General features: G+C 43.7%; 4 protein-coding genes and 1 long non-coding RNA gene across 9 annotated transcripts; 3 read left to right on the forward strand and 2 right to left on the reverse strand.

The window, feature by feature from the left end:
• The first annotated feature begins 1,287 nt into the window (after nucleotides 1-1,287).
• On the forward strand, nucleotides 1,288-8,720 carry LOC116651892 (uncharacterized). Of its 5 annotated transcripts, none has more exons than XR_011416126.1 (3): nucleotides 1,288-1,697; nucleotides 6,022-6,471; nucleotides 7,693-8,719. It is a non-coding gene; the product is annotated as an uncharacterized lncRNA (long non-coding RNA). The 5 variants fall into 5 exon arrangements; XR_011416125.1 differs by lacking the exon at nucleotides 1,288-1,697 and adding an exon at nucleotides 4,478-5,945 and having other exon boundaries at nucleotides 7,693-8,720; XR_004304902.2 differs by lacking the exon at nucleotides 1,288-1,697 and adding an exon at nucleotides 4,478-5,909 and having other exon boundaries at nucleotides 5,989-6,471; nucleotides 7,693-8,720.
• Nucleotides 8,721-10,636: 1,916 nt separating this feature from the next.
• On the forward strand, nucleotides 10,637-11,720 carry LOC6634870 (uncharacterized). The gene is made up of 2 exons (XM_002058563.3): nucleotides 10,637-11,016; nucleotides 11,072-11,720. Exons 1-2 carry the CDS (start codon nucleotides 10,640-10,642, stop codon nucleotides 11,718-11,720), a joined length of 1,026 nt encoding a protein of 341 aa, XP_002058599.1. The 5' UTR covers nucleotides 10,637-10,639.
• A 245-nt stretch (nucleotides 11,721-11,965) lies between these two features.
• Brd8 (Bromodomain containing 8) lies at nucleotides 11,966-15,051 on the reverse strand. The gene is made up of 3 exons (XM_002058564.4): nucleotides 14,338-15,051; nucleotides 13,074-14,171; nucleotides 11,966-13,018 (listed from the first exon to the last, which is right to left on the reverse strand). Exons 1-3 carry the CDS (start codon nucleotides 14,957-14,959, stop codon nucleotides 12,081-12,083), a joined length of 2,658 nt encoding a protein of 885 aa, XP_002058600.1. The 5' UTR covers nucleotides 14,960-15,051; the 3' UTR covers nucleotides 11,966-12,080.
• Nucleotides 15,052-15,308: 257 nt separating this feature from the next.
• Cisd2 (CDGSH iron sulfur domain 2) lies at nucleotides 15,309-18,296 on the forward strand. Its single transcript, XM_002058565.4, has 3 exons — nucleotides 15,309-15,501; nucleotides 16,048-16,268; nucleotides 16,340-18,296. Exons 1-3 carry the CDS (start codon nucleotides 15,405-15,407, stop codon nucleotides 16,421-16,423), a joined length of 402 nt encoding a protein of 133 aa, XP_002058601.1. The 5' UTR covers nucleotides 15,309-15,404; the 3' UTR covers nucleotides 16,424-18,296.
• eEF1gamma (elongation factor 1-gamma) lies at nucleotides 16,939-19,143 on the reverse strand. Its single transcript, XM_002058566.4, has 3 exons — nucleotides 19,018-19,143; nucleotides 18,725-18,874; nucleotides 16,939-18,371 (listed from the first exon to the last, which is right to left on the reverse strand). The coding sequence occupies exons 1-3, from the start codon at nucleotides 19,087-19,089 to the stop codon at nucleotides 17,265-17,267; spliced, it is 1,329 nt and encodes a 442-aa protein (XP_002058602.2). The 5' UTR covers nucleotides 19,090-19,143; the 3' UTR covers nucleotides 16,939-17,264.
• Between the last annotated feature and the right edge of the window lie 53 nt (nucleotides 19,144-19,196).

The raw sequence follows: 19,196 nt of genomic DNA on the forward strand, positions 1-19,196 counted from the left end.
GACATTTCGCCACATTTCTACTCAGTTTCATTGACCACGCCGGGTTGAAGACGTTGCCAAACTGTGTCACCTTGATGAAAATGATGGACGCGCCCGCTGGCTGTTTTGTATAATCGATGCGGAACTCTGGAGGAGACGCAAAAAGAAGACGACTACTGACTGAATGACTGACTGACTGACTGACTGACTGCATGACTGATGGTCGGGCAACAGCTGCGCGAGTGCGTTGACGTCACGAACCCTTGCTCAGTGTCTCGCCCTACCTTTTGCAAAAAAAAAAAAGAATTGACAAAAAAATAAAAAGAAAGAAATAAAATCGCGTAAAGATAAACGCACACACATACATGCATAAACACAATATGTACATTCAATGCACAGCACATACACATGCATACATAAATACATATGTATTTATCCGTATACAAACACAGGCATGTGGCCATGTCTGTACATTTTCTGTTTGAACGTACTGTAAAAACCTTTCCCAAGCATTTCACTACAATTCTTTAAGAAACCCACCCCGCTAACGATAGCTGGAAGGAAACAGCAACAGCAGCAACAACAACAACAACGACATCAGCAGCAGTTAAAAGGTGCGCGCGTCGACAAGCAAACGGCAGCGACGCGTCGTTGTCGAAGTCGACGTCAACGTCTTTACCAAGTCCAAGTTGAACGCGCTGTTGTAATTATTTTAATATAATTTTTTCACTGCGTCATCATTATTTTCTTTCGCTTTTGATATAATTCTTCTTTGTATCATTTGCACACGATTGCTTACATACACGCATTCACACACACACACATACACACGCACACACTCACACAAACACACACAAGCGCAAGCGCAACTCACTCAAATTCTACTATGTATGTACGTGTTTGAGTATGTGTGTGGGCCGCTGCTTGTTACTTTTGTGTGAGTGTGTGCTGCCAACTCCATGAAATTTAACTATTTAAATATTTTAAAACTCGATTGAGTTGTAATTAGTGCACTTAAGCTGTATTAAGATATGCATTATAGGGCAGCCTAACATTCACAATGCCTTAAAAATCAATATATTTTTATAACACTGGAGAGCATTTTATGCCGCACGCGTTGGCAGCACGTCAATCGTGTTTGTGTGTTGGTGAGTAACGATCGTCCGTTTGAAAAACGACTCTCTTGCTCTGCCCGCGCTCTTAATTCGCTCAACGTTAAGCGTACATGTATACGTTTTGACTCTGCTGCTCAGCGGCAGCAGAATGCCAACCACTGCTCTGCGCTATAGAGTGTGTCTATGGCTTAACTTCGAGTTAGTCTTATAAGAGCGTCGTTTGCGAGTGGTTGTTGATTCTGATGCATTTTTATGTCTAAGCTGCGCAGTCGCCGTACGATTGCAATTTTGCCATAAGAAAATTGTACACACCAGTTGCAACAAAATTTAAACAAATACAGTAATAGCACAATACCTTTAACGACTTTAACTTGAACGCGTGTTTATCTGTCGGTTGCCGCGCGTGAGTATGTGTGCGTGTGTTCAATGAGTGATCCGATACATACAAATGTATAGCAATATAATTAACTGTACACTGCCGAAATTTCAAACTAACCGCAAAAATGTGGAAGCCTGTTGCATTAATTGCCATTCGGAGCGGTCCGCCATCTTCGTCCGTCAATTCAATGCAAAGTATAACAATCTGAGCGTCAAACATTTCATGTACGATATTAAATTAAACTGAATTAATATGTAAAATACAACAAATGCAAAAGTCGTGCTTGAGAGTACACACAAAATATACATACATATGTATGTACGTATATATACGTATTGTGTAGCGCTGCCTGTTTTTGCAGTTTTTTTTTCAAATTGCCGTTGATTACACGGCGAGTGACACGCACACTGAGACATAAGACACACACATATTCAAACACACACACACACACACGGGCATCATCAGTTTTACCGAAATAATAAGCGGATGCACGAAGCGTTTACAGTTGGATCAGTCGGCTGGCCGTCTAATTAGAAATGATTTAATTTCAATAACAATTTAATAAAACTGAATCTGCGAAATGAAATTGACAACAAGGGAGCAACAACGACGGCGAATTGTGCTGCTGGCAAATATAATGCCTGAATAGTCAGTTGAGTTTTTGCCCTCGTGCGTGCTTGTGTGTATGTGTGTGTGTGTGTGCATGTGCGTGTATGTAATTCGCCATACTTCTTCAAATCGAGGCAGCCATAAGAGACCACAAAACAACAAGAACAGCAACAGCGGCGACGAAGACAAGGCACACTCGAGAAATAAAAGCAGCGACGGCAGCGGCAGTAGCAGCAGCTAAAACAACAACAACAACAAACACAAAAACAACAACTGCTGCTATCAACTTGAGCCATCAGCGCAGCCATCGTTACTCACCAATGCATGCATATAGACATAGCAGCGTTTGCTGTTGCTGTGCGCGTGTGTAAGCTTTGCTTTTTGCATGTATGTGTGTGTGCGTGTGTGTATGTATCGGTATGTACACATACACAGCATGTATATAAATGTGCGCTCTCTATATTGCGCTTGCAAATAAGCGGTTCTTTCGTGGCGTTGCCACACTGCACCAAAGTAGTTCAATTTTTAATTTTAAAAGCCAACGATCTTTTTGTTTAGGCGGGAAAATACATCTATTTACTTACACACTATATACATGCTTAAGAGTGTGTGTTTGCTGTGTGTTTGCTTCATTTGCTGCTGATAAGCGACGTAACGCCTAGAAGAAAACTGAGCAGCGCTGCTTCGCTTGTCGCTCTTATCAACACAAAAAAGTAGTGGCAGCGGCGTGGTTTGTTATTGTTGTTCCAGTTTATTTTGCACTATCGCTTAATAATTGAAATTAACAAAAAAAAAAAAAAAATAAAAATAATAATAAATAAAACAAGGCGAACAAAATGCCAGAGCACTGCCGAGCAAGTGGACGCCCCAAAAATGGTAAGACAATGTGAACGAGTGGATCGAATATGCGTACTACTGTTTTTAGTGAGTGAGGGTCCAGTGTTTCACATTCGTTTTTTCAAGTATTTGTGACTAGATCCACACTCATTAACAACGGTAGTTCAATCAGCAAATAAACAACACGGGCCAAATTGAGAGAATAACACGATCAATTTAATAACAACGAAATGTGGGTTGTAAAATATAATTGACAGCTCATTTTTTATCAGTTCAGTTGTGCGTTTAGCAACACTATTGCATATACAATACCTAACGGCAATGTGTTTTCACTTGTATACTCTGTTCATTGAATTATAACGGGTATATTGGCTTGGTTCAATTGAATGTGGAGTCTTCCAGCTTGTCTTCCTCTAACAATGTAGAAGTTATCTTCGAGTTATTTTCAGCTGCTTTTACAGAGCATGGCGCAGCATTTGCACCCGACTATGACGTTTCTGTATATTTTTTTTTTACTTGGTATTGGAAAAGGTAATTAGTCAACTCTACGCTCACGCACACGCACAAAGAAAGTCAACCAAACAGAACGAAATGAATTGTGCTCTAGCAGCTGTCACAGTATGTGTAAAAGAGAGATAGATAGAGCGAGAGAGAGGGAGAGAGTGTGTGAAAGGAAGCAAATAATGTGGATGTCTTTCCCAAGAGTTGTTGTTGTTGTTGTTTTTTTGTGAGTCTTAATTACACGCACTAAATTAATGCTAATGTGTATGATTTTGTGTGGAATCAGCTAAAACTATGCAACAAAAGCATTTTATTTTTCTCAAGCCAAACAACAAATGCTTGAAAAATTTAATTACCAGTTGGAAAGAGTGGAGAATTTGAAGTGGGCCCAAGAAATTCGAGTGGCCGCTGTTTGTAAATACTCAAAAAGGGGGGGCCTATTAAAAATACAAATATTTTGTAACATAATTGAGGAGATTGGAAAAAAAGGTACAATTTTTGTTAATAAATCAAAAACGATTTTTTCATTATTAATAATTTGAGATTTTGACTCCAAGTTTGATTTGTTGCAAAAAAAAAAGTTCATATTAAAATATGATAAAATAAAATATATATTTGAGAGAAAATTAAAAACTAAAAAAAAAAAATAAAATTAAATAAAATATATTTTGTAGAAAAGTGGCAACTTTTATAGAAGATTGAGCAAAATTTGTATTAAAAATTTGTACATATTTTTTTATTCGTAATTTCTGATTTAAGTATAGGTATTTCAAGTGGCTGCGAGTTCAACAACACTTTCGTATTGCTATGTGGCACTCAGTCTCTGTCAGGGCAGGGCTCAGATTACTGACAGACAGCAACGCCCGCCTCCAACTCTTTCTGGTTTCGCCCTCTTGCTCTGGTAACGATAATAGTTTTGCTACCGGAACAAATTGCTAAAAATTCTTGGAACTTTTGTTTCCCTAATGTGTCGCATAGTTTTCAAGCTAGAGCTTGCTTCAACTTTCGATCTTATTTATATATATATATATATATATATATATATATATATACAAATAAACAACTAGTGTCTGAGTAAACAGTAATTTCCGTTGAATTGTGTGGCCTGAAAACTGAAAACTTTGTGCAGATCGGGCAGAAATTCAAGCTGCAGCGACGCCTCGATTCTTAAACAATCGAACGCTGGCTTTGAGGGCGGCTGAAGGCAAAGGGCGGTAGCAAAAAATATTCTACAAATCAGCAGAAAAATCAAGCCGACAAGTAGAAATATTGGTGCGGGGTGTCAACGACTGCGCGATACTCTGTTCAAAGCTGAAAACAAATCGTAAAGATACTATTATTAAGAAGTTCTTGCGTGTAAAACTGTAAGCCCCAGCCAGCGGCTGTCAAACTGTGTTCGCGGAGATCATCCAATAATGAATCCGACGAATTCGAGAATCTAGCTCTAAAACTGGCAAACATCCAATATACTCATTTTCACGTTGCGAACAGTGTATAAAAATAATAAACCTTAATTCGAAGCTTGAAGCTTGATTCATTCATATAATAAATACACACATACAGACACAGATACAAATGCAAATGTGTATACAATACGCGCGGGATCAAAAAGCGAGCGCACGAATGAAGAGAAGGAAGCGGGAGCGGGGGGTGTGTGCGGGGGTCTGATTGAGCCAATTGAGCTATGAAAACCGATCAAAACAGGCCCCAATTGAAATAGTTGCCAGGCACGAGCAAAATGACATGAAATGATATCCAAAAAAAAAAAAGTGACCGAAAAACCGAACCAAGCCCATAAAACCAAGAAATCCAACAATCACCAGAAGGAGCCACAAGAGGCCCAGGAGAAGGTGAATGTGCCGTAGGAGGAGGAGGAGAGAAGCAGGCGGAGGCACACACCAGTCAAATGCCACAGAAAGTCGTGCACTGGCAATAATCATTGCTTCCAGGATGGCATGGGATGGATCAAATGCCTCAGCTTGGCGAGAGAAAGGGAGAGGCTGCAGCTGCTGCCTGATTTTTGATTTTTTTTTTTTTTTTGTTTCGCTCTTTTGCTCTTCTCTGACTCTATTTTGTCGGCGAACATGGATCTAGTGCACGGTTGTTCATGATTAAGTTCGTGACTAGATTTCATGCTCGTCTATTAAGTTGGGTCAACACACACACACACACACATAAAAGAAAAACATGGCCAAGAGGCCATAATAAAGAGGAGAGCAATCAGGCGGGGCTGGCGGCCAGGAGTAGCTGCCATCGGGACACGTCAATTAGCCAAAACGCATTAACTCCTTTGTAATGTGAACGGACATTAAATACATAATTTGGCCATAGGAAAAAGGCTGGTGAAAAGTCTACGTACAGTCCACAAATTGTTAAAGAACATCCATTTAGTTATATGGATTACTTTGTGGATGAAAAATAGATGCAGTGTCTGATTATTTCCACCCATATTTGGATCGTGAACGTGAATTCGCTTAAAAGAACAATATGTAATGTTTAAAATGCTTTAAGGCAGACAAAAAAAGGTTTACATGAGTTATAAACTAACTTAAGAACTTATCTCAACAGCTGACAAAAAAAAATTCACATTTTTCCATCTAGCTTTCGATCATGGACGTGGATTTGCAAGATCTGGATTTGATGCCAAACACAGATTTAAAAAGAAAATGGAACAACTCTCAGTTACATTTTAATACGTCATCAAATTCAATTTCAGAAATTTATAGAATTTGCATTTACAAATTTTCCATCTATTTCCAAACGTAGATTTTGCCAAATATACTTCAAGTTGTTTTTGATTGAAAAGTAAGTTTCATGTTTGTATTTCACTCTTGTGCGTGAAATCTATTTAAAACCTGTTCCAAATATATTTAACATCGAATGAAGTAAAATAGTTGGCAACTAAAACTCTCCGCCTATTTCAGATCAAAAAAATCCACAAGTCGCTTATATTTAATTTTTTAGTTTTATAATATTTGGCAATTACAATATTCCACCTATTTTCCGATCACGAATGATTAAACATCTGCTTCAAGCTGTTTATATTTAAGGGTAAGTTGAAAGCCTTTTTTTCTTGCACAATTTTCTGTTAAATCGATTTGAACAAAGTTTGGAAATTGCAGTTTTCCACTAATTTCCAATCGGATTGTTTTTCCTATATCTTTTAAATAGAGTTAAAAGCCCTTTCAACTTTTGAACTATTGTGAGAATATAAATAGTGTTAATGAAATTAGCTTCCGATTTGGGCTATGCCCTAAGCACTAATCAGTTATATATAGACGTCCATACGGATGATTATATTACATGATTGACCCGTGACCCACATAAAATGACAAGCCGAAGCGCGCACGCTCACCCGCAGCAAGAATCTATAGATGGAAGTTATTGACCTTTTGGCACTGCCAGTTGCAGCAATTTGACCGCAGCAGCAGCCGTAGTCTAAACGCATGCTGGCTGACACGCCCCCCCTCCCTCCCCTCACCCCTCTGGCTGCCCATTGCCCGCATGCCGCCGTTCCGTTCCCTGCTGCTGCTGGAGTAGCCTGATTTGTGGGCATTTTATCTGCTTTTTATGGCCAAGCGACACGCGATTGAATATCGAATTGTCGCTGTCGCCGCCCGTTGACAAACGTCTCACGCTGCAAATAAATTTTAGAGCCTAGTCTGACGGCGGCTGCTGCTGCCTCTGTTGTTGTTGTTGTCGGCGTGTGAACCTATCGACGAGGGGGTTGTTGCAGTTGCGCCTGCGGGCGCGCTGTCTGTCGCAATCGCATGCGCGCCCAGCGACAAGCAGCCAAGAATAACGGTTTCTTATACCCTGGCCGAGGGTATTATAAGTTTGTCTCGAAATGTGTAACGCATAGAATTTGACTTTTTCAAACCCATTAACTATATATATTTTAGATCAGCATTAACAGCCGACTGTACGTTCTGTTTCGACTATGCGTCTCATATATAAGGGTAATCCTATCAACATCGGACCACTATATCATATAGCTGCCATAGGCACGGTCGGTCGAAAAGTAGGTACAAGCTTCACTTGCCTAATTTCTATTAATCGTATTGTGATACGGATAAGATCGACCAAATTTGTTACACTCTTTCATATGTTTCCTATATCTGTGCAGAAATCGTAATGTCACATAGTTCCAATCGACCCGCATATATACATATATAAAAAAAAACCTAGGCATATATCGCAATTCTTTTTGCAAGGGCATTTCGGTAATGCGAAGATAACTGTTTTAACTTTCTTCTGTTCTTTTTTTGTCAGTGTTGGCAAGCGACGAGTCTAACAGTGCAACTAACTGTAACACCTGCCGCATTTAAAATGTTCAAAGTAAAATTTCAGTTGCCGCGCGCGCACAAAAGAGCCCCGGCGGAACACCTTTCAACCCTGAACGCTGCGCGACCCTCTCGCTGCTTACTTCCTTCTTCATGCTATTGAAATGCCAACGCACTGGAAGGCCAATAAAAAAGTAACGTTTGTTGTTGTGTGTTATTTACATATTTTCAAAATGAGAGTGCTGCTATTTGCAGGCACACACACACACACACACGCACACACACACACACGCATACACTGAGAGTTTCAACCCCAGCGTGAAAGCCAAGCGCAGTGAATTGCAACGGCGCAAAATTCAACCTCGAACTTCGTAGCTGCTGCTGCGCGGCTTTCCCATTTCCATTTCCTCCTTCCATCCGCAATCCAGCGTCGAGTTGAAGCTGGCGTAGCCGTCAAACGTTAAAACTAATTGATATAATAGTTAAAATAACAAACTAACGAGAAAGAAGTTGCCTGTAACAACAGCAGCAGCAACAGCGGCGGCAGCGAAGCCGCAAACAAAGCGAACAAAAAGAGTTGGCTGCGTTGGCGAAGTGCAAAACCTTTCCAATTTGAAAATAGCTGTGTGCTCGTTCCCACAAACAACAACAACCAGAAGAAGAACAACAACAACAAGCACTATGCCTGCAATTGCAGCGTCAAATGGGCGAGAAGTGAGCGGACGCTCGGTCGATCGCCGCAAGCAAGAAGATGACAATGCAGCGATTAGAGCAAAGCAGAACAACGCAACTTGAACTCTGCTCAACGAAGACTCTTCCAGGCAGCAGCAGCTGGAAAAATGCTTGTTCCAATGCGCGGCATTTCCGTTTGCCCGTGTGAGGATGATGCTGCAGCGGCCACTTGTACTATGTTCTGTGCTGTCCAATCGGCCGGACGGACAAGAAAACTAATCACATTTATTAAATCAAAATAAAATATCTGCGCAATTTATTAAAGCATTTTGTCTGTCTTTTATTTCTTGGCTTAAATGTTGCGTGCCGAACAGGAAGAAGTAGCTTGGACATTGATATGTGTGTGTTCTTTTGCGCAGGGGAGGGCACACTAGCAGATGCACTAGATAAGCAACTAAATACAAATAATATGGAAGCAAACAAGTTAAAGTTTTTCACTAACCGCTTAAAGCAACTTAAACAGGGCGATAGCTATCGATAGATAAGCCGATTAATCTCTGGTGCTGCATAGCGCCAGCTTGTGGCACTTTTCAGCACTAAGCAGTGCATGCCGATCTGACCGATAACAACCAACTCGATTATCGTTTCGATAGCAACAATTTAAAAATTCAATTACGCGCGCAACTCATTTTTCAAATTGTTTGTAAACTAATTAAATGCAATAATTACCTTAAGCGCTGCGTTTAATGAATGTAAAAAAAAAACATATGTATTAGTGATTTGAAGAGTTTTGCTTGCATTTTCATTAATGCTTGGCTCGAGTTGAGCTTGACATGATGCGATTTGTTTTTAGTTTGAATGCGTTGCTGTTTCTCGCACACGTAACATGCAACCAACGTAACGAAGGCGTTGCAGGCAACCGCAATAAATTACCTGTGCAATGGCAGACAGGTAAACAGCATAAGTACGTATATAAAAGTATATACTGTATGCATGTTATTTAAGGCCTAAGCATTAACTCGCTGCAATTTTGTTTGGCTAACTGCCACCGGTTTGCAGACCAACCACCCACCCCCAACCCTAGCTAGTAAATGGTTCATTTTTTTATTTTTGGTAATTGAAAGCCCTAAAATGCTGCTGGCCATGAACTGATCATGGCTTAGATTGGACCTAGCCTTCGCCTTAACTTGAGCACGCTCGAAAAATATTTGGCGTAATTTGTGCGCGTATACGCAATGTGGGTTACGGTTACTGACCCACCTCTAACGGCGTCGTATTTGTGCCACACTCGGTTTGTTTATTTGGTTTTATGCGTTTACTTCTCGCACACCAAATCCGTCGGCAACGCAGCCACAGTCGCTGCTGGCCATTGTTATTATTGCTATTAACACGATTTTTGAACATTTTATGCTTCATTTTTATAATACCCTGTACACATTGAACACTAAGGTAGCATTGCTTTGCGACTATGTATGAAACAGGCGGATTTTCAAGGATTTTCCGGCTATAGCTGATTTAGCTATTTTGTGAATGTGCTATTAAAACGATTCTCAATATTTTGTGCTTCAATTTTATAATACCCTGTACAAAAATGCAAAGAAAGGTATCTTTGCTTTGGGACAACGCAAGTAACAGGTGGAAGGAGGCCAATTCAAGGATTCTCTAGCTATAATTGGCTATTGTCAGCCGGTAAAAGCTGCCATTTTAAGCTGATTTGGCTATTTATGTGAACATTTTACGCTTTAATTTTTGAATACCCTTTACACATTGATAATGTCCAAGAAAAGGGTATCTTTGCTTTACAATGAGGTAGATGGATCCACGAAAAAGTGTAGCCAATTCACGGTTTTTCCAGCTATATTTGGCTATAGTCAGAGTTATTCAGCCGGAAATAGCTGCAATTTTAAGCTGATTTAGCTATTTGTGCTTCATATTTATAATACCCTGTATGATGGGATGAGGTAGAAGAAGGCATATACGAACGAGTGAAGCCAAGTCAAGGATTCTCTAGCTATAATTGGCTATTGTCAGCCAGAAATAGCTGCAATTTTAAGCTGATTTGGCTACTGTTGCATGTATCGACCGCTTTTGCAGGGCATCTTAAGGTCGGTGTCTTTGATTTGCCTTTTGTTTCTTTTGTTGGACACTTAGTGGCCAGCGGCTGACTACCGCATTTCGCAGACTTGTTTCAATTTCTGATTGCCGCTCGACTCGTGCGGATCGACCAACAGTTTTGGGTGTAGTCAGTCCTCCGACTCCGTAAGATGTGGTTGGCTATGCTGCTGCTGCTGCCGCTGCACTGTCTGGGCGACATGGTGGTGGATGACATATGGAACGCCTTCAGGGCTGTGACCAATGACAGCGCCTTGCTGGAGCACTTGATACCGGAAATGTACGGCGCCAGCATGTCCAATGCGAATCCGAGCTTCACCTTCAAAATGCCCAACGAGCAGCTGTTGACAATGCAGCGATCCGATTTTGCGGCACCAATCTTTCCGAATATCACCAAGCCGTCGCAGATAATTGTGGAGGGCAGCACGCATGCGGTCAAGTCCAGTTCAGGGGCATGGCAGCAGCTGGGCCTGCCGGGCTGGACGGGCGAGCTGGAGCGCCCAGCGGGCTGGCTGGAGCAGACACATAAGTGAGTATAGACTAGCTGATCTGGCCGGAGCACTAGCCCAAATCTCGCTTCACAGGGATGCAGCACAACAGCAGCCAGAGTTAGGCTACCCGCTGCCGGATTATCCGCGCACTGAGATTCTGTTGGATTTGAGGGGCCAGCAGCTGGATGGACGCGTCACGGACATACGCGTCATAGCTGCCAATCCGGCGGAGGCGCAACGCGAGGAACTGCTGAATGCACAGAATGTGTACATTGCGCGCGCCAACGATCCCTTCGGCTACTCCATGAAGTGGGCCTGGAGCAATGAGACGCAGCGCGGCAAACGGGACGTGGCCAAGCTCTACTCGATGATCAAGTGCTCCACCAATTGCGATCCGTTGATCTACAAGGGCTACGGCTGCTATTGCGGCTTTGGTGGCCATGGTGTGCCCAACGATGGCATCGATCGCTGTTGCCGCCTGCACGACAAGTGCTATGGCCAGAGCAACTGCATCTCCTACCTCGAATACTTTGTGCCCTATGTGTGGAAATGCTATCGCGGCAAGCCGCTCTGCGCCATCGATCACGGCGAGTGGGGTGGCCCGGACTCGTGTGCGGCCCGGCTGTGCCAATGTGATCTGAGGCTCTCCCGCTGTCTGCGCAAGTTCTATTGCCCGAACCGACGCGCCATTTGCCGCTCGTCGCGCACCAGAAGACTCCAAAATCTGATATACTTTGATTAACCTACAGCTCCCTGCTTTAATATGCCAAGCAATTCAATTCCTTTCCAGCTGGTTTATAGCTAATTTAGCTATTTCTAATAGCTATTTTAAACTTGGATTCAGCTTTTCTTTTAATGGACCTTACACAACACTGGTCTGCAATAGTAGTTAACACTGCTAAACGAAAGTCCATTTCGTTATGTTCCTATATATATATAGAAGAGTTTACGAAGAGTTCGCCTAAAATACATTTTTAAACTAATCAATGAAAATTGTAAACTTATATTATGGGAAATGATATTATTCATTATTATGGGAGCTGGAACCAGTTAGAAAGATTATCAAGTGAATTTTCTGATTTGGATTTATGTTAATCTTAGTCTAATGATGCCTTTGGCTCTTGCGTGAACCGCTGCGCGCCTTGTTGCCAGCAGGCGTGCGCTCCTTGTCCTTCTCCTTGTCCGCCCTGCCGCTGGTGCTGCTGGCGGAACTATTGTCGGATGTGGTTTGGCTGCACGTGGCAAACTCCTTGAGGCAGCGGCTCTCCTGCATGAACAACAGCGCCATTTTGTGCTGCGTGGTCTGTGGCTTGTAGATGAGCAACAGGTTCTGGCACATGAGCACCACATCCCGCTGCAGTTCGCTGATGCTGCGCAGATGGCCGGAGTCGATGTTGCGCTTGATGGTGGGCAGGTCCATGGGTCGCAGGCACAGATCCGTCTGCTTGTGCGGATGCTCGTCGTGAAAGGCGCGCCGAAAGGGCGACGCATACTTGCTCTCCAGCAGTGTGCTGTAAATGGCCAGGAAGTGCTTCTTGGAGGCGCCGCGCGTCTCGCGACGATCATCGGTGTGCTCACTGGACGCCGGAGAATTGGGTATGCTGTCTATAAGCGGCGTAGAGGAGCAGCGCCTGCGCGTACTGGACCTGGCCGTTAGCGACTGATCGCTGGCCGTTGTCGTGTCATCATCCACCATGGGACTCTCGGAGCGATCGCGATGCGGCAACTTGCGCAGCAAGGGCGCTCGTGCCGGCACCGGCGCTGGTGCGGGTGCCGGTGTGCTGTTTATACCCGAGCCGCGGGGCGGCGTCTGTCGCGTCATGTGGCTGGACTCGGCATCGGGTTTGCTATCAGTGTGTTGCTTGGATGATTTGGCGCTGTGGCGTGTGGGCTCATCCGCTTTGCTGCTGTCTGTCAGCGAGGAGGATTCCTCATCTGTGTCGTGCACCGAACTGGCAGCCGTGGCTCCAGGCGTTTTTAGCTCTGCGTTTGCCTCGACTGCCGCTTTCTCTGCCTCCTTGCTGGGCTCCTGCTTGGGCGCTGCAAGTAATACATAAGCTTGAGTGGGTATCTTTGAATCTATACTTGGGCTTACCTTCGCTAATGGCCTCTGCTTGCCCAGCTTTGGCATCTGGCTCCGCCAACTGAGCAGTTTCTTCGGTTTTTCTGCTAGTCTCGACTGTGTCGCTGGCAACCGCAGGCGACTTGACGGCTGCCGTTTCCACTGCCTCCACCGGATCGGCCACTGCCACAGCTGAGGTCTGTTCCCGAACTGCATCCTCACTGGAGCTGCTGGCAATTGTAATGGTCTCGGTCAGCTCGTCCTCGACAGCCGCTTCATCAGGAGCTGTCTCTGTGCTCTCGACAGACTGCTGATTGCGGTCTTTGCTTTCCTGCGAAGCCACGGCTGCCAGCGGTATATTATCATTGGAGTCATCACTGGAACCAATAACCACTTCCTGTGCTTTCTGCTGGGTAGGCGATGGAACAAACTCGTCACTCTTTAACGCATCCAGCTTGCCCTCAAAGTCAACTACCTCAGCTTTGGCTGACGGCGCAACGGGTGAGACCACGTTGTCCACATCCTTTAGTATTTCTTCATCAATGACGCCGGCGATATCAATGTCTATATCATTTATAATGTCGTCCATGTTCTTGAACACCTCAAGCAGTTGTTGTGTCTCGGCGTCCGATTCATCTGCGATATCATCCGCGGCTGGCGCTGCGTCCAGCTCTGCTGCAGCTTGTTTTTGACTGGAGTTGAGCTCATCATCCACAGGCTTAGCTGGCGTCTCGTTTACCTTAGTTCCGGCTGCTGCGGCACCAGCTACTTTATTCTTTTCCAGCAGCATGGACAGCGTCGGTGCTGCCTGTGAGGGACTGCGTCCAGTTATAGCCACCTCAGCTACAGGTGGTCCGCTAATGGGCCGCGTCATAAACGCCGGGTCGTTTGGACTTTTCAATATGACCGCCGGCTGATTGGGCATGGCGCTGGCGCCGCTTGTCAGCAGCGAGGTAATCGTTGGTGCCGCTGCCGTCGCTCGTGCCACGCCTGCTCCACCTGAGCTACCTGTTGGCGATGTGGCATTGTTGCCGTTGCTGCTGCTGCTGCCGCTGCTGCCGCCGGGCGATTTGAGCAGCGATGTTAACAAAGGCGCGGGCGCCGCCGGCTGCTTGTTATTGTTGTTGTTGCCTGGAAGTAGGTTTATAATTAGTTTGCATTGATTACAGATTACAGGAACAGCTTTCTTGCCGGGACAGTGTGTGCTTTCAAATAGCTTGGCCACATTGGGATTCAACTTTTTCTCAATTTACATCGTGTCCAACTTTCTGCACTCAAACAAAGTTAAGAGACTTACCTGCAATATCCTCCACATCCATGTCGACGGATGTTGTGTCTGCGACCAGGTTGGAACGTCTTCCGCTGCCAGTGTTGCTGCGCCAGTTGCCCGAATTGTCTTTCTTGCGCTGCTCACGCTCGCGCATGCGATTCTCCAGCTTCATTTCGTCAATACGCTTGGTTTCCTGCTCCTTTTCGATTTCCTGCCACATTTGCTGCAGCTGCTGTTCGCTCATCTCATCCGATTGCAGTGCCTCGATTTCTCGCTGCACCTGGCTATACAGCTCCTGATCGCGACGCATCTGTGTTTTGATCTCCAGCAAACGCTCCTCCGTTAGCCGGCGCAGCAGCAGCTCTGTGGGCGTCTCCACGGCCACAGTGGCCGGCGAGGAGAAGCCGCTGCTGCTTTCGTTAGTGCGCTTCTTGCGTTTGGTTGTCTCCACCGTTTCCAGCAGGTGGCCATACTGCACGGCACAATTCTTTTGCGAGTACCAATCCGCCGGCCGAGCGTTGCCATTGCCGCAAACCGATTTTAGCGTGCGGCTAACTGTTATCCAGTTCTGGTCACCGCTGCACGATACTGCCGAGGCCAGGCATAATTGTTCGCGTTTGGACCAGGTGTCCAGCGGAGTACGGCTCATTTGTTAACAATACTTTTATTTAAATGCACCAAACAATTATTTCGCCACAGCTTTGTATGCACTGTTAGAGATGAGCAGTCTCGAAGTAACTGTTACTAGGTCCGTGAACTAAACTTTGCTATTGGTGGTAGCATTACGTTGTATGATCAAAATAACATTAGGCAATAATTTATATATAATAATAAATTACCATGTAATTTACGCGTTTGTTAATTTCTTAACACCACAAATGAATTTGCAAATATAAATGTACATTCTATTATTTTCTTCTATACTATTTGGAACTTTTGGTATTTTTTAATAAAAATAATAAGTATTTTTGTAGTTTTCAACTACGGCCACACCGATTCACAAGAACAACAACAATTGAAACAACAACCCATTTCAGATTTTTTTTGTGTACTTCATTTGTGTTATAAATATACAGAAAAAAATTTATATAAAAATGCAATCAGTCTCGCAGGTCGTTAAAACAAGTCTGCCAAATTATTTGTCCAGCTTGCCGGTACCCGACACTTTCGGCGGCTGGTTTAAGTTATCATGTGAGTGCCACGCGTGTTCGAACATTGGAATTGAACTAAAGGGCGCCCTAAATAACTATGCAACTATTTAAAAGATAAAATGACGTAGCCAAAGGGCATAAGCTTTGCTTCGTTTATGCCCTGTGGCCTTGTGACATGAGCTTGCCTCGATTAGTGCCCATAGACAGCGGTAATCCCAGCTGCAGCTGCTCACCTGGGCCAAAATTATTATGCAACATTTGGGTCAAACTCGCGCCATTGCTAAAAATTTGTTGTTTGTGTAAAGAACGGGCATTTTTAATTGAAAAGCTTGCCATTGTTTTATCTGCTGCATAGATAAACCAGAGGCAATTTGATAAGTCAAAGTTACGGCCCATTAAAAGCGCCCACAACGGACAGATCCTTCAGCCAGACAATTTAGTCTGAAGATAATATTAATTTTTGGTATAGAACAGAAATTTAATAAACTGGCACTTGGATATTAACCCCTCCGTGTGCCCATATCAGTTCATTGAAGAACTAAACCGAACTGCTTCAAAAATATATATCTAACGTTTTTTGTTGCAGTTAAGGATTGGCTAGCACTCATTCCACCCACCGCTGTTGTTGTCGGCATCGGCTATGTCACGTACCGTGCCTTCTATCCCAAGGCGCACCGCACATGCAAATCCGGCAGCGGTCTCTGCAATGAAAACGTACGCAAACATGAGGCTAAAGTTGTGGACATGATTGACATCGAGAATATTGCGGACAAGGCCGCCTTTTGCCGCTGCTGGAAGACCAAGAACGTGAGTAGCACAACACAATTTGCACAATATATGTATAATCCATCTAATTTATAATATCCTTTGCTACACAGTGGCCCTACTGCGATGGCAGCCATGCCGCTCACAACAAGGACACGGGCGACAATGTCGGACCGATTGTGATCAAGAAAAAGTGACGCGTGCCTGGCTCCCGCGATGGTCCATCGCATTTCTAGCATTTCCTTGTTGATATTCATGTAGAGCTGCAGCTAATTTGCAATCGTAAATTGTTTAAATTCTAACATTTTGTTCAATCTATTCGTACTGTAAGCAATAATTGATCGCATTAACTCAAGATATGCCAATAAGGATTGCCTAAATGAATCAAATTCACACAGATATCTCAAACCGTTTTTAATTCCCCAATTTTTCGCTAACCTTCGTCTTCCCCCCTGCCTGATTCTGTACAAATTCATCTTTCAGTTCCTAACTCGCCCTTTAAAGAGAGGCCCGACTCCCTATCACATATGTAGGAAAGCTCCTTGGGAACCATTCTTAACAAATTCGATTGCTTCGACCTTCAGGCTATCTTTCCAATTAGATTATCTTGGGGTATATCTTATCAGAATCGGACTACTCTAATAGAATGCCATTGGATAGGTATAATCTATGTATAGCACATCATCTTAGCCGTATTTAATATTCATTTGAGTGTAGTAGAAAACGCATATTTATTTTAATTCCCGTATAAGTTATTAGATGCCTGGTCGGTTCAACATCTAATGCGTGTGTGTGTGTGTGTGTTTTAAACGCAATTACAAAACAATTCTTCAGTTAATGAAAATGCAGAAGGCTGAAACATGAAATACCAAAAATTTCGGTGTGCTGAGCAAACCAGGACAATATGTATTTAAGGTGTTTACACAGCACGACGTTTTCGACTCTCATTCATAATTACTAATCAGTTGGAACTTAGAAATAGGCATCGTGCCTGCTGCAGCTGCTGCATTTTGAATCTCGGAGAATTTGTATTGCAATCTATTTGAAAATCTTGCCCTGATTGAATTTGCGACCGTCCTTATCGGTGCCGGTCCATGAGAAGTACTGGGTAACAAGCTTCTTGGTTTCCTCGCTCTTAGCATCCAGTTTCTTCCAGTCGTAGACCTCATAGTCGATCTGCCAGTCGGGTGACAGGGTGAAGGCCAGATCCTGTCCGCGCCACACCCACACACCGGAGATGGTGCTGTTGTTGTCGTCGCCAAAGAGGCACACTGAGGCGAATGCCTGTTTGCGCATCTTATCCAGACGCTGGAACATGCCGGTGATGAGATTGCACGACATGAACACCTTGGACAACTCATTGTTGTATTTGTATTCGCCGAACCAGATGGAATAGTTCTCGGCATCGAACTTCTCAAAGAAATAGGGAATGGACTTGGCCTCATCCTCGTTGGAGTAAACGCGCTTGAAGTCATCAAAGTTGAAGGTGCCCTTGGGCATGGCATCGAATGGATCCTTGGATTTTGGTTCAAGAGCCAATGCCTCATCGGCAGCATCGAGCTCTTCAACTTCCTTCTTGGGTGCCTCCTTCTTCTCCTTGGGCTTCTTCTCCTCCTTGGGCTTTTGATTTTGATTTTTGGCCACGAATTCAGCATACTTCTTGGGATCGTAGACCAGCGCCTTCTCGCACAGCTTGAAGTCCTTGAGGACAGCCTTAACCTGGGGCTGGTTCAAAATGGTCAAGAACCAACGGTTTAAATTAACATAATCACGGCGTGCGTTAGGCTCCAGAACATTCTCATATAAATGCAACAGGGTGCAGAATACAATAATATCGGCCAGAGTGATGCGTTCACCGACGAGGTAGGTAACATCCAACAGCTTCTTGTTCAGCTGCTGCAGCACAACCTCCACATCCTGCTTCACTTTAGCGACGTTCTTCTCCTGCGGCAATATGCCCAACAGTGGGAATACCAAAGCACAGGAGGCTGGCAAGATTTCGGTGTCAGCAAATGATGCCCATTGCTGTACCTGAGCCTGCACAAAGGGGCATTTGCCACCGCGCAGCTCCTCGTTGGCCAAAAAGAAGGCAATGGCATTCGACTCGGTTAAGTATTTGCCATCAGCGGTCTCAAAAGCTGGCACCTAAAAGAACACATGTTGCAAATTTCTAATTAGGAAATTCCAAGCGCTGCCACATTGTCGAAAATGTCATACATCTATGAAAAGGCCGGCAGCACAACGTTGCTTAATTGCAAAAATTTTCTTTTGCTAGCAAAGGCATGTATTAAATGTTAATAAATCATTTAAATGGCAAAATCTGTCTTTTACTAAATCTTTTTTGCAAAAATTCGTATTTGCATATAAGCGAAGGAGATAACATTTTTAGTTGATGACGTTGCAATGCCGGCTTTTGAGCTCTTTGTTCCACGCCCAACGCCCATATAAAAATTTATATGTATATGTGCATAAAAAATTGCTTAAGTTAATATGCTCACCTTGCCGCTGGGGAACTTCTTCAGGAATGGCTCGGATTTGTTGGTCTTGCCAAATAAGAAGTTGTCGGCCACTTTCACCTTTGCGCCAGAGTACTGGGCCGCAATAAGTGCCTTGTATGCGCGGAAGTTCTCGGGATAAGTGTAAAGCGTCTGCAATTACGCATGTTGCATGTAAAAGTTAATTATTAGCAGTTGCCAAAATATATTCTGTACGCGTTGAGCAATAATTTAGCAATTATTATTGTAGGATTACACAATATTTTACAAATTAAAGCGACGAATTTTTTACTTACTCCAGTCGACATCGTGATTTCTGCCGGAGAGAAAGAAGAAGACGAAATCAGTGTTGCCATAGCCGAATACATGCCATGTTACGTGTGGAGCGATTCTGTCAGGCAGTATTTCTTTTAAATGAGGAGCATGTTTGGGATTAAATACTGTCAATTGTAACGAGTAAATAAAGAACGAGTGT

Source organism: Drosophila virilis, chromosome 2 (assembly GCF_030788295.1).
Source record: "Drosophila virilis strain 15010-1051.87 chromosome 2, Dvir_AGI_RSII-ME, whole genome shotgun sequence".
NCBI lineage: Eukaryota > Metazoa > Arthropoda > Insecta > Diptera > Drosophilidae > Drosophila > Drosophila virilis.

Excerpts from the sequence above, each read along its gene's own strand:
- LOC6634870 (XM_002058563.3), top strand. The coding sequence starts at position 10,640 with ATGTGGTTGGCTATGCTGCTGCTGCTGCCGCTGCACTGTCTGGGCGAC. Across the intron at positions 11,017-11,071 it reads TGGCTGGAGCAGACACATAA|GGATGCAGCACAACAGCAGC; the intron begins GTGAGTATAGAC and ends CTCGCTTCACAG.
- Brd8 (XM_002058564.4), bottom strand. The coding sequence starts at position 14,959 with ATGAGCCGTACTCCGCTGGACACCTGGTCCAAACGCGAACAATTATGC. Across the intron at positions 14,172-14,337 it reads GGATGTGGAGGATATTGCAG|GCAACAACAACAATAACAAG; the intron begins GTAAGTCTCTTA and ends ACCTACTTCCAG. Across the intron at positions 13,019-13,073 it reads AGCAGAGGCCATTAGCGAAG|CGCCCAAGCAGGAGCCCAGC; the intron begins GTAAGCCCAAGT and ends TATTACTTGCAG.
- Cisd2 (XM_002058565.4), top strand. The coding sequence starts at position 15,405 with ATGCAATCAGTCTCGCAGGTCGTTAAAACAAGTCTGCCAAATTATTTG. Across the intron at positions 15,502-16,047 it reads CGGCTGGTTTAAGTTATCAT|TTAAGGATTGGCTAGCACTC; the intron begins GTGAGTGCCACG and ends TTTTTGTTGCAG. Across the intron at positions 16,269-16,339 it reads GCTGCTGGAAGACCAAGAAC|TGGCCCTACTGCGATGGCAG; the intron begins GTGAGTAGCACA and ends TTTGCTACACAG.
- eEF1gamma (XM_002058566.4), bottom strand. The coding sequence starts at position 19,089 with ATGTATTCGGCTATGGCAACACTGATTTCGTCTTCTTCTTTCTCTCCG. Across the intron at positions 18,875-19,017 it reads AAATCACGATGTCGACTGGA|ACGCTTTACACTTATCCCGA; the intron begins GTAAGTAAAAAA and ends GCGTAATTGCAG. Across the intron at positions 18,372-18,724 it reads AGAAGTTCCCCAGCGGCAAG|GTGCCAGCTTTTGAGACCGC; the intron begins GTGAGCATATTA and ends GTGTTCTTTTAG.